The sequence below is a fragment of the Hippoglossus hippoglossus genome, chromosome 13 (assembly GCF_009819705.1).
Source record: "Hippoglossus hippoglossus isolate fHipHip1 chromosome 13, fHipHip1.pri, whole genome shotgun sequence".
NCBI classification, from domain to species: Eukaryota; Metazoa; Chordata; class Actinopteri; order Pleuronectiformes; family Pleuronectidae; genus Hippoglossus; species Hippoglossus hippoglossus.
The window spans coordinates 3,673,162-3,686,032 of record NC_047163.1 but is presented as its reverse complement, the minus strand read 5'-3'; the positions used below and the strand labels follow the sequence as shown (position 1 = coordinate 3,686,032).

At 46.9% G+C, this 12,871-nt stretch overlaps 1 protein-coding gene across 4 annotated transcripts in view; it reads right to left on the bottom strand.

The window, feature by feature from the left end:
* Positions 1-18: 18 nt before the first annotated feature.
* The window catches only part of cdon (cell adhesion associated, oncogene regulated), a 31,334-nt gene continuing 18,481 nt past the window's right edge, over positions 19-12,871 (bottom strand). The window contains exons 8-19 of one of the 4 annotated variants that reach the window (XM_034604648.1): positions 11,688-11,944; positions 11,063-11,237; positions 9,341-9,457; positions 8,350-8,553; positions 7,867-8,048; positions 6,788-6,893; positions 5,017-5,139; positions 4,592-4,783; positions 3,482-3,777; positions 3,263-3,342; positions 1,712-1,962; positions 19-675 (exon numbers count right to left, since the gene is read on the bottom strand). In XM_034604648.1, the coding sequence (XP_034460539.1) occupies positions 521-675; positions 1,712-1,962; positions 3,263-3,342; positions 3,482-3,777; positions 4,592-4,783; positions 5,017-5,139; positions 6,788-6,893; positions 7,867-8,048; positions 8,350-8,553; positions 9,341-9,457; positions 11,063-11,237; positions 11,688-11,944 (2,138 nt within the window). In that variant the 3' untranslated portion in view covers positions 19-520. Of the gene's footprint in view, positions 676-1,711; positions 1,963-3,262; positions 3,343-3,481; positions 3,778-4,591; positions 4,784-5,016; positions 5,140-6,787; positions 6,894-7,833; positions 8,049-8,349; positions 8,554-9,340; positions 9,458-11,062; positions 11,238-11,687; positions 11,945-12,871 lie in introns of all 4 variants that reach the window. The other 3 variants (XM_034604647.1, XM_034604645.1, XM_034604646.1) reach the window with 3 other exon arrangements.

Genomic DNA, 12,871 nt, shown 5'->3' with positions numbered 1-12,871 from the left:
CATCAAAGTAGGACGAGCTTTACTCTTCCATATCTTCTCTTTATATTATTACAAAACTTTACACGGACAATTGCTAACCTCCGCGCTCGGGCGGAGCCACGCCGGGGACAGAACGACAAAAATAAAAAGTATTTCTCATCCAAATGGCATAAATAATATAAAAGACAAACTTTTTTTCTTTAAAACAGATACATTCGTATGAAGTAATATTTTTTCTACTACAAAAAAATAAATAAGTCATCTAAAGAGTTTTTTTGGATCTTTTATGAGAGTCTTCCCTCCAGTGGGACACAGTCTTTTTTCGCCGTCCGTCCTCTTGTCCTCGTCTCTTTTTCCCCCAATGTCGCTGTCAGCAGTTTTCTGTCCTTGTCACCGTAACACACAGTGTCTCTGACTGTCCCAACGCTGGTCCTCTCACGCTCCTCTGGGATATTTCCACAGCTCTCTCTCCCTCTCTTTCCGTCTGGTTTCCTGTGAAGCCTCCACACTGCGGGAGCGTGTGTTTGTGTGTGGGCTGCGTTCAGACCTCCTGTGGGCCCGGCTGGATCAGCTCTCCTGCCAGGCTGCTGCTGGAGATCCACCCGGGCTTCTCGTCACAGTCCAAGTCCGGCAGGCCCAGGCTCTCCCAGCACAGCACAGGCCCGTCCAGGTCCTCGCACTCCAGCTCCTCCTCCGCTGCACAGGGAGAGAGAGAGAGAGAGAGAGGGAGAGTGTTGGCTTTATACTTTGTATTAAAAAAAGACGAGGACATATTCAGCAGAGGCCCAACGGTGTAATTTGTGGTGATGCTTCATAGTTTTGTCTGTATTTAACATGAGGACTGGTAATTATGTAAAAACACGCTAGTTAGGCACTTAGAAGAACCGTCAGAGCTGGATTTCACAACCGGGCTGAGCCGTGTCGGCCTGGAAATAAATGTTCTCACTTAAACTCCAATGTCTAAAAGAACTAGTTTGACATTTTGTGATGTTGGTGGAAAAGATCGATGCCACTGAAGCAGCAGATTAGCTTAGCTTAGCACAAAGACAGGACAAAGTGGGGAAACTGCCCGACTCTGTCCAGTGTTAACAGAATCGTCCTACTTACTCTGCACCTTTAAATATCACAATTCAACATGTTGCATGTCTCATTAGTTTCATTTCCACACGTAAAACAAGTTTAAAAATGACATATTGGACTTTTTAAGGGTGTTATATTCTGGATTTAAAGTGTTTTTCCCAAATGAACTTCCTCTGACTGTCTAAGCTTATTAATACATCGAGCTCTGGGGTTAAAAGAGGTGCATTTATATGTGTTACTGTAAAATGTATATTGTTATATTCCTACTTCTATCATGAAACACATCACAAATCACAATTAAACCATTTAAAGGAGACATATGAGGCTGTTTTTCTACCTTTTCCAGTAATAACACTAATTAAAATTATGAACCTGAATATTATCATACGTCTCCTTAAAAATAATCATGCAGAATTGGTTTATATATGTGATTATGATGTGCATTTTATATTTTTAGTCATCTGTCATTATTTGTTTTCTATGGTTACACCCCTACGTAATGTGCTATATGAATAAAATGTATTTAATTATGATCACAAGGGCATAAGGTCATTCAAACCTATAACTAACCCAACCTTTAGTTCTTATAATTAAATAAAAAGCAAATTAAATCACATAACCAGGGATAAATAAGAAATAAAACGTGTCTCACCAGTGTTGTCTGCCGGACAGTTTTCATTGTTCCCAATCAGACAGCAGGAATGCTGCGAGGGCGAGGACTCCCTGTGCTCGTCCGGCCGGTACCCTTCATCCGCCTCCTGGTCGCCGGAGGTCATCTGGTGACACTGCGAGGAGACCTGGCCCAGAGGCACCATCTCCAGCCCGTCCTGCTGGCACGGCGCCACGCGGTGCATTAGAGGCAGCGTGCCACTGGAGAAAGTGCCATTGGTCTTGTTGTAACATCTGCTCAGACGCAGGAGACAAGGGGATGGAAAAGAAAAGGGGGGACATTTGTTTACAAGGTGTCGGTGCGTCGCTGAGTGCTCGAACACGGACGACGCTCAGCGGTGCTTCACACGCCGGCGCAGCTCGTCCTCTCTGTGGAAGGCACAGCAAACCCTCGAGCTAATACTCCTGACCTGACAGCGTGCAACACAATGACAGCCTCCAACACAACTGGAGCTGTCATGCACAGCTGCAAAAACCATTGGGAGAGTTGAACCAGAGATTAAAGGTCCGGTCTCTTTGCCTCTAAATAGCTGTGACACATTGTGGTTTCGCTCTCGGGTGAAGTTCCCCAGTGCAGACAGTTGCACGCAGGGATCTTCACCACGTTTTCCTAAACTCAGCTTCAGTGTAACGGGACAGGATTGGACGGCGACCACACCCCCTCTTTTCCCAGCAGCCAGAGGTAAATAAACACGGGGCTCATTAGGGCTGCTGGCTGGGTGCACACAGGGTAAACTGTGATGCCGGGGACCCTTAAGTACATAAACAGGACTAGCAGGAGGGCAAATCGATGAGTGTGTGTGTGTGTGTGTGTGTGTGTGTGTGTGTGTGTGTGTGTGTGTGTGTGTGTGTGAGAGAGAGAGAGAGCGAGCGACAGGGGTCACAAGCAAAGTAGGACACTTCTGCTCGGCTGCAGCTTATGAAATTCAAGCAGTATTTAATTTTCTCAGGCAAACTTCTGTGATATCCTCAGAGACTTTGAGAAAACAGATTGTTCAGTAAGAGTTTCACTTGGTTTGTTCCTTTACAAACCAAAAGGTGCCGTGATCACTGTGGTTGACAGGTGTTCAATTATGGATTTGTGACAAACCCAGTTCCAAGAAGGTTGCATTTAAAATTTTGATGAGACTAATATTCTAAATAAACAAAATTCCAGAAATCTTGAATATTCTGCCAGTTGTTAAAACCCCAACCTGAAATATTTTATTGTACGATGCCACCTCACGTGTTTTCTTTCTAATCTTTGCAAAAAACTACAGCTTCTTTCTTATTTTTCCCATCTTATTTACACTGGAACCCGGGACATGTGTCGTGAAGTCATACGTTGATGTTCTAAAAGGCTGTGAAAAGTCCAACAGGATGTTATAAAGTGATTAAGATGTAAACATGTCTAGATAATGTGACTAAGGACAGAATACACGTCTTCATTTGATTATTGCTCGTTCCACAGATGATCTTATTCAGGAAATGCTGTTTACATGACTTCAGACTTCAGACGAATGCAGTGTGTGTAGATCGGGACTCGTTCTCTCACCTGTTGTTATTGCAGAGGTTCTGACAGCTCATACAATCAGACGACTCCGTTTGGGGCAGAGCTGTGTACATGCCTCCGCCCTGACAAGAGGAGACAGACCACAACCTTTAGCCACTAAACTAAACACCGTGTAATACTCGTACAGCTTGGATAACACCACCGTGCATCCCAGCCTCCGGGTCTGAGGTACTTTTGAGGTATCTGAGCGGCGACACTCACGTTGTGGTGGTGGTGCGGGTGCGAGAGCTCGCAGTCTCTGGTGCCGTGGGGCAGCGTGCCATCGTGGCCGTGTGGGTGGCCGGGCGAGAACAGGCCACCGGAGCCGTTGAGCAGCGCCAAGCCGTTGGGGAGTTTGTGATGGAGGTGATGGCAGCCTTGGGGCATCACGGGGCCGTTGTGTCCGTAGCCGCCGTGGACGCCCCCGTTGATGCGGCTGGTGCCGGGCAGCGTGGTGTACTCGAGAACGTGGCCGTTCATCTCCGCTGGCTGGTACAGGTAGCCAGGAGGGTCGTACTCTTTAGCAGAGAGAGAGAGAGAGAGGAGTTTCAGCTCTTTGGTTTCTTTTACACCATGAGAGACAAATCTGTGTTTATATCATTGCATCGGTCCAGAAACTCAGGTGACATGTTGCCAAAAAAACTTAACCTGTGACTCAGTCTTTTGCTTTTTCTCCCAAATCTTTAAGCTATAAAATCCAAAAGTATTTACTGATCCAAAAGGTCGAGTAAAGAGTCCATCCAATAATGGAAAAGAGTTTTGCAAGCGCTGTGGGAACCATATCTGTGTTGTGAACACTTGGAATATTGTGTTGTGGCCAAATATCTTAGAAATACGAGAGACCTGGGATGGAGTGAACTCTTAAGCCGTTTTCACGACATGAACTCCGGAGAATGTCCAGATAACCAGGTCCAGACTTTCTCCGGAGGTTGCGTGAACAATGCAGCGTTAGACCAGCATCGGCTTTTATCACCGCAAGTTCTCTGGACACCTTTGTCTGTGTCTTCTTCTGTATGACTCTGCTTTTTCATCCTGAGATATGCGTTTTCTTTTTTGTCATGAGCTTATTCTTGAGTTGTTACAAGGCGGCCGACCAGAGAATCTCCGTAGAAAGTCTGGAGGCTCTCACTCATTCTCACAAACAGCCGCTCTGGAGAATGTCAGGAGACTATCCGGAGTTCAGTGCATGTCTGAGAGCAGGTTTAGTTTCTTTGCTGGTCCTGCACACTCATTTTAAAACAGTAATAAATGCAATATGCTACATCAGCTTTAAGCAACATCATTCAGTGTGGGGAGCGACTTCCCCCTTTTCCAGCTTATCCATAAACTCACTGTGCATATTGTTCTGCTGACGATTCCTCCACAGGCACATGGCGATGAAAGCCAGCAGGATGAGCACCATCACCACCAGGACGCAGCCCACAATCAGGTACAGCAGACCGCCAGGGGTGTTGGGCGTCTCCTGTGGAGGAGGCCCGGGTGGGGTGATGGGGTGCTGGCTGGGCGACCCCGGGGTCTGACGTGCTGCAGCAGAGCGGGAAGGAGGAGGCGCGTTTGAAAAAATGACACAGTACCAAACTATATAATACAGGCCATTGTTGTTGGGTGTCGTAAAACTCAGGAGTACATTTACGTTGTGTAATTATGGCGATCGAACCCGTCATTTAAGACTGAACAGAAACGTGCCTGGACATCTGATGGAGCATAGTTCTGGTACGAGTCGTTTCTCGTGCGGTGAAGTTTGTGTTTTTTCTCACCTTTGGTCTCGCAGATCATGACGTTGCTGTATTCGCTCTCCCCGCCGTCGTTGAAGCACTGCATCTTGATGTCGTAGGACGTCTCGGCCTGGAGGTGACCAATCATGTGCCAGGGTTTTACACCTGAGAGGGAAGGAGAGACGGAGGAGGAGGAGGAAGAAAGAAAAAGGAGGACAAAGGTGAGAAACCACCTCCTCTACGAGCCAGTGTTGACTCACGTTGCCTGTGTAAACTCACAATCAGTTCTTCCTGCCTTCTCCTCCTTCTCTTCATGTCTCACACCTTCATGGAGGTCATGTTCTTTCACGCTCTCCCTCTCCCCCCCCCCCCCCCACCTCCCCTCTCTTTGCTTCACCACTCTCTCTTACTCCATCAGTCCCACAAGGGCCCAGACAGTTGTTTTACTCAAGATGAGCTCCATATATGGCAGCTCGGTGTTTGTCCTGGCTGGCCTCCAGTATTCCCATTCCACACACACACACACACACACGCGCTGCTGCCCTACCACACACAATCACACAACTACGTGCTTTGAAATCACAGATGAGACGACAATCTCCCGACGTGGAAATGCTACATTTCCCACAAATGGGGCTGAAATAAGCTGCCGTTCTCCCCGTGATTTGTTTCGTAGGAAACGACTGCACGTGTGTGTTACTTCTGCCCTGAGCTGGATTTTAAACCCTTCAAGTGGGAACCATTAAAAAAATACTCTGCGCTGTAAATCACAATCATTACAGTTTAAGTCACATATAAACACAAGTTGATGCTTAATCATAGTTTTTTTAAATATGTAATAAACAGGAAGAGGATGTGAACTGAACCTCGAATACCAGATGTTGGCATTGAATGGTTTTATTATTTTATTTGCAGATATAATAATGAACTGATTTGGTGATTTGAATAAAAAAAAACTCTACATTATTGTCAAGTCTGTGTGTTTTAGTTAAAAAAGGAGACAATCCTGTTAAAATCGGTGCCGAATCTGCCACATGGACATTTTAGATGCTTGAGAAGATCTAAGTTACATCTGTTTTTCAACGTGAACTTAAATAACTACATCAAGTGGAAGCAGGTTACAACTGCACACTGAAATACAATTATTGAAACTCTGTGGAAACAGTATGCGTAGCCCAGTGGCGATTGTCTGACAACGAATCAGCCTCTGAGGGCAATGGTCAATGGTCAACATCTGGGCCGGATTCTGCACATTGACATGAAGAATCCGTCTATAGAGATTATACAGCACCTGAACAGATCATCACTTTTTCCTCTGCTCAGTTTCATCCTGAACGTTTTGAACCAAACAGGGAAACGAACTCTACGCTCACTTGTCCCAGACAGTGAGGAGACGACGGGAGGCCAAACATTCAGATGTTTAAAATGCTGGGCGGAGTTAAAACGCCATCCCTCCTTCCCCTTTCCTGAACCAGGCTCCTCTGTTAGCATTCCACCAGCAACCTGAGCCCCTCTCCTCTGGCCTGGGCTCGTATTTCAGCTTTGGCCCATTAGTTGGCAACCATTTATTAAAAACAGATTTCAGAAAGCCCTGCTGCCCGGGGACAGCGCTCTCTATAAATCAAACAGCAGAAATGCCCCTCTTCACTACAGCCCACTCTTAACGGAGAGTATCCATTACCCCTCCGGCTCCCAGTTTATCTGCCCAGCGTGGGCCTGACGTCCGGCTCCGGATGAGCCCGTCAACAAACACTCCACACCGGCTACACACTCGTAACACAGACACACAAACAGGGGCTTTTTTTCCACTCACCTTCCACCACATCTCTTTTGTAGTCGCTGTCGTTGTCGCTGTCAGTGGGTCGGTAGTAAATGTAGAAACCTTGGATCGGAGTGTTGTTGTTACTCGTGGGACTATACTGTAGGGGGGGGGGGGGGGGGGATGGAAAAAAGATCACGTTAGACTACAGCAATCTGCCGGGCAATTATTAAACGAGAGGAAAGTTTTCCAGCGACTAATGGCGGAGCTTGTTATCAGCAGATGTACGGGGCTGCGAGTGAGGCTGTGATTCTGAAGTTCAGGACATAATGAGGCTGTCTGAGGTTAAGTAAATGTGGGGGGGGGGGGGGAATCTACATCCATCTGCCGCACAAACTGCCGCGAGGAGGAAGAAAACGGCTTTGAAGAATAAAAGCGTAGACGAACACAGGGCCTCTTGATCTGAGTTCGAGTCCTAATCGTTGCTCTGATGGAGACTCGGACGCAGCAGCAGCTCAGACGCAGGTTAAGCAGCTGGAACAGACGCTACACGCGGTGGTTACCGAATTATACAGCCACTGGAGGGTTTGGCAAAAAAAGGCTATCAGGTACTTGTAATCTAAACGTTTTTATCGTTAAAATACTTTTACTTTGTCATTTTATGCCACTTTATACTTTTAATCTGCACCTACAAACTTGACACTTTAAACTTGGGCTCGAGAAATGTCAAGAAGAGCGGATTCCTCCAACAAGGCCCAACACACTCACATAGATATCAGCTCCTCAGATCCAAGAATTTATTATTCGCAAAGAACGTCAAAAATTATTCCTGGATCCGACCTCTGATCCCGATTTTCACCCAAATGTCCAAATCCTTCCACCAGGTTTTCATAGAAATCCACTCAACCAACCAACAGATAAACGGACTGGTTTGAGAACATAACCGTGGTGGAGGTGAAAAGTAGAACTTGACAGCTGATAACTACAGGATGTGACTTATACGAGATTAATTCAGGAAAATCAAGGGCATCTTACTTTGTGAATTAAATCTCATTAGCATTAAGATCAGGAATGAAGCTATTAAAAACGATCTATGGTACCGTGTGCACAGTGTGTGTCAGTGGTGTACGCACAGTCCAGCGCAGCATGATCTGTGTGTCACTGATGGCGTCCGTGGAGGAGATGTGGGGTCCGACCACGGGGCGGTCCGCCATGCGTGGGCTGGCCTGTGGCACCTGGTAGGGCTTGGAGGGGATGCTGTGGGGGCTCTCGCCGTACATGTTCATGGCCGCAACGCGAAACTTGTAGTTGGAGCCTGAAGAAGAGGACGCAAGGAGGAGGTTGTGTTAGAGGACGGAGGAGCCGAGGAACAACTGAAGAGCATCAATGGGGTTAGGGTTAGTGGTAATTGAAGTATCAAATATCATAAACAGTCAAATATCAGCAGGATGAATGAGTCACTCTCATGTGCAGCCGTTAAACATCAGTCTGGAAATAAAAAATAAAGCTTAAACAGACTAAACTAGTTCCCAGAAGATCATTTGAGATGTGTTAATGATCAGAAAACTCATGTCCCGCTTCACTGGACTGAGGAGAAAGGTTTTGCGAACGCTCACCAGGCTCCAGGTTGCGAACTTCCACGGACAGTTTGAGAGGCGAGATGTTATCCGCAGCCACGACCCACTCCGCCACGCGGCCGCGTCTGTATTCCACGCGGAAGGCCGTGATCGGAGAGCCGCCGTTTGCCCTCGGGACCCAGGTGACATACACCGAACTTTCAGTCGCCATGGAGATGGTTGGGCGATCGGGGGCCTCGGGCACTGGGGAAAAAAACAAAACTTTGAATAGGGCAGAGGAATAAGAAATGGCGTCACAGCATCACATCTCACACGAGGACAGAACAAGTCCACAGAGAGAAGAAGAAGAAGGAAAGATACACATCACAGTGACGTGTCGTGGAGGAATGTGTACTTACTGCCTGGGCTCTTAGCCACAAAGTCAGAGAGCGCAGGAGGAAGAGAGAGAGAGAATAGAGGGTTAGTGAAAAGACTAATGTGAGTTAAAGCAACAAAGGCTTGTAATTCGAGTAAAGCATGCACACAATACACACACACAACACACACACACACACACACACAGACACACACACAGACAGAGAGTCAGGTCTGACCCTGAAGCCGTGTGAACGCTCACAGCTTTCTGCTCCGAGCACCCTTCAGCCAAACAGTCATTACAGGTGTCAACTGTAATTTTACTGTTTTTACTCACGGAAAAAAACAAAACAGCCTCACAGCAAAAAAAAACTAAGGCGACATCCACATCACTACGTTTCTGTTTGAAAAAAAAATGCATCAACTCTGCTACGGAGAAGTTTGGAAACTCGGACGTAGACACAACTGCTCGCTGATTGGGTCTTTACGACGACTGTGGTGTGGATGTGGCCTCTGAGATCTATTCATCACAGTTTTAGTCATAAACGCCACAATAACTATGAGCATGAGAGAAAAGCCCTGTTACATCATCAGGTACAGTCAACATCTGCACACGTTCAACATCTGCACACAATCCAGCAGCAGAACACTTCCCACTGATCCTGTTCACATCTACCTCTGTCGTGGATGATGACTCCGAAGTGCGTGTTGGGGGTTTTGTCCTCCGGGGCTTTGGGCGGCATCAGGACGACGGGAGGTTTGGACGCAGTCTTGACGGCGGTGGTGCTTTTCTCTGAGGGAGGGAGACAAGGACAAGAGAGGAAAAAAGGCTGGGAGTGAGAAAACAGGGCCCGACAGGTCTTCAGGGCTATCGGTTCCACCGCGCGCACACGGAGCAGCTCCGGATGTTGGCTCTGAAATCTAAGACTTCCTCCCGCTTCTCAGAGCTGCTCCGGTTTTTATCAGGGCGGGTTTCACGTTTACATGCGGCCGCTCTGACGCCTGGAGCGTGTAGCTGCTTGAAGGAGTGTGTGATGTGATTGTGTATCCAACACACACACACACAGAGAGGTAACATGAAACATCAGGATTTCATTAGATTGATTCATCAGAAACGATAAAAAAGGGTCGAAACTACAACCGATGACGCAAAGGACACGATTTTAATGGCCTTAGAAAAAGTTTTGATTCTCCATTTACACACAAGTGGTTGAAAAGCAATGATTATGATATTTTTGGATGGATTAAAACTGTATTAGTAAGTTATTATTGAGTGTTTCCTCACCGGAGGGATATTTCTGGAAAATGAAAAAGAGCTGGTGAGAGCATCAAGGTCAATTTTACATTCAAATATCACCAGGAAGGGAAATTAATACGCAAGTAAACTGAGCAGTGAGCATGTAAATCAACTTATTAATGAGTCAATATTAAAAGCACAATTTAGCCTTTGAACATTTGAGTTTTGTCGAGTGGATAAGTGGAGTTTGAATCCACATCTGGACACAAGAGCCTGGTTTTTGACTGGTTGGCATTTCTTTGGTTGAGAAACTCCCGTGGGAGACGATCAGATCCCTGGTTCTTTGGCAGCATTTGACATATTTCTGACCAGAGGACATTTCTTTCTAAACCCTGCTGTGGTAAAACATTATTGTTAGTTTTTCACAGGACTTTTGCAGTTGTCCTTATTTTTATTTGGCTTGAAAAACAAGACAAAAACCTTTAGTTGCATGATCCAACTTAGAATTATAACTGGATAATGTGAGGGAGGAAGATATTCAAAGGAATAATGTGTGTAGAATATTCGGTTTCAAACTGTCTCCTCGTCTGCTTCTATTTCACTTCTTGGTTTTCTTTGATTCTTCGATTTACTAATAATCGTCTGAGTAGAAAATTGTGTTTCTTCTTCAATTAATTGTGAAACAACCTGATTCTGTGGGTTTTCTCTGACGGCAGAAACACAAATATCAGCCTCAGAAAGCCACAGTTGGTTCTAACAACCCCGACTTGAAAACACGGCGTGATTTGCATATTTTCCGACTCCTATCGACGGACAGACTGACGCATGTTCCTGCTTCTTTTGCGATAAATCTCTTCCTGAGCGTCTGTTGTACGTCAGTGAAAAAAAAGCGCTGAGTCCAGAAATGTCCAGATGCTCCGTAACTCAGAGGAAGTGACACCAAAACCTGACATTTACTGTTGATGTTTTAGGCAGCTGAACATTTTCTTAATCCTCCAGCGGTTTTATTGAAAAATGGGGAAAGTGTTGTCTTCCAGTGGTCAGCAGTTCCCAGGAATATGACCAGAAACACTGCAGCACACAGGAAGCGGAGTTTCCCTGCTAATAACGGTTATTATCACAGAGTTTGAGAGTTTTCAGCCAGGAGGGGGCGGGACCGACCTTTGCCCGTGCGGAAGGTGAGCATGGCGGGCTGGCCCTCGCCCGCGGTGCTCCGAGCCACCATCAGCACCTCGTAGAGACTGGTCGACTCCAGCTCCGACAGCCGCAGGGTCTTCTCGCTGCCAGGCACGCGAACCGTCTGCCAGCTCCCCACCACTGTTCCCATTTCATCGACCTGACGCAGACACAAACACGCGGCCACACACAGACAAATACAAACACATGAGTCAAAATGACAAATAAGAAGCATCTGTCGCTCCACAATCCTGCACAGTTCAGTCTCTTTCCGAGGAACGGCAGCGAACAGCCTCGGAAAAGACGCCTGCGAGATTCCTGTCACAATTTCCAGCTCCAGCAGAACTGAGCCCCGCTGCCAACAGAGTCTTAACTGGTTTCGCTGCTGTTTTATGGTCAGAGTGAGATTGTTACTGGGGCAAATGTAGGACTTTAAAGAGGAAACGACCGACTTTCACTCAGTCAGTCCCTGGCTCTATACCTTCTGTACTTAATGAAGAAATTACATTCGCCCATTCTCAGATGGTTTAGTGCAAAACACTTCAGTGAAAGGTCGTGGCCTTGTGGTAAAACCGAAATCTGACTTTAAGAAGTGAAATGCAGTACTCACTTTGCGGTATTTGACAAAATAGGCCACAATCGGACTGCCTCCGTCCCGCCCCGACCTCCACTCCAGGTCGTAGATGTCGGGCTTGTGGGTCTGCGGCGGGCTGGTGATGATCGGCGCCTCTGGGGTGGGGCGGTCGTTGACGCTCCGGTCGGCCGGCGCGTTGACCGAGTCTTCGTCTCGGCCCTCGTCGCTTTGCATGGGATGGAGAGAGGGGGACACCTCCGGCTGCCGGGCGGCGCTGGAGCCCGGCTGTGGATCTGTCAATGAGAACAAGCTCAATGTAACCGAGGTCTTAACGACACGAGGTCATGGTTCAGTCAGACGCTCGTTTATTGTGTTATTTATTCAATATTTATTTGTGTGTACTCTTATTCCTCAGTAAGAGTATGTTTTTTGTTATGCGAGTATGGTTTTTTACAAGCTGTTCCAAATGTATTGCTGCCATTGGGGTTAAATAAAGTTGTTTGATTAATCATACATGGACTTTTTAAAATCGAATCATTGGGCGTAACTTTATGCGCTGGTAAATTTCATGAATGCTGCTTTTATTGTGAATATTTTCGTTTCTTGGCTGAGTTTTGAACATCCATCACAGGAATAAGCCCAGTGCAATAAAAGCGTGCCAGTGGCGAACAGAGGTGGCCCTGCATGTCAACAGAGGACAAGGGGTGCTGGAAACTTTTAGAATTTGGAACAAGCCTTTTTAATCTACATAAAATAACTGGAGAAAGCTGGATCGCTGCACAATCGCGCTTTGTTTGTTTTTTTTTTCATTAAAGCTTCGCCCGAGCCAGAGAAGTCCACCTGGGCAAAGCCTGAGCGCCGGGAGCCTTATTACAGCTGACACCGGCTTGGCAGAGCCCGGGTGGAATTTTTCACAGAAGCTCGGGAGGACACCGGGCGCTGCCCACAAGAGCAGGGACCTCTCGGCTCGGAGCCGCACGGCCGAGGTCAAAGAGCGACATAATTCAATATTAAAAGCTAAACAAGTGAGTAAGTAGGTTAAAGCAGCGGGGTTTGCCACAGGGGGCACACTGCAGGGGCCTGGGTCCAGTATCGGGGAGTGTTAGGGGTGTGTGCGGCACCGGTTTACTCTGTAAAACAAACAGGCCCGGAGCTGGTAACACTAGACCTGATCCTGGGACTGCGGCCAGCTGCCGCACATTCCACACGCCAACCATTAA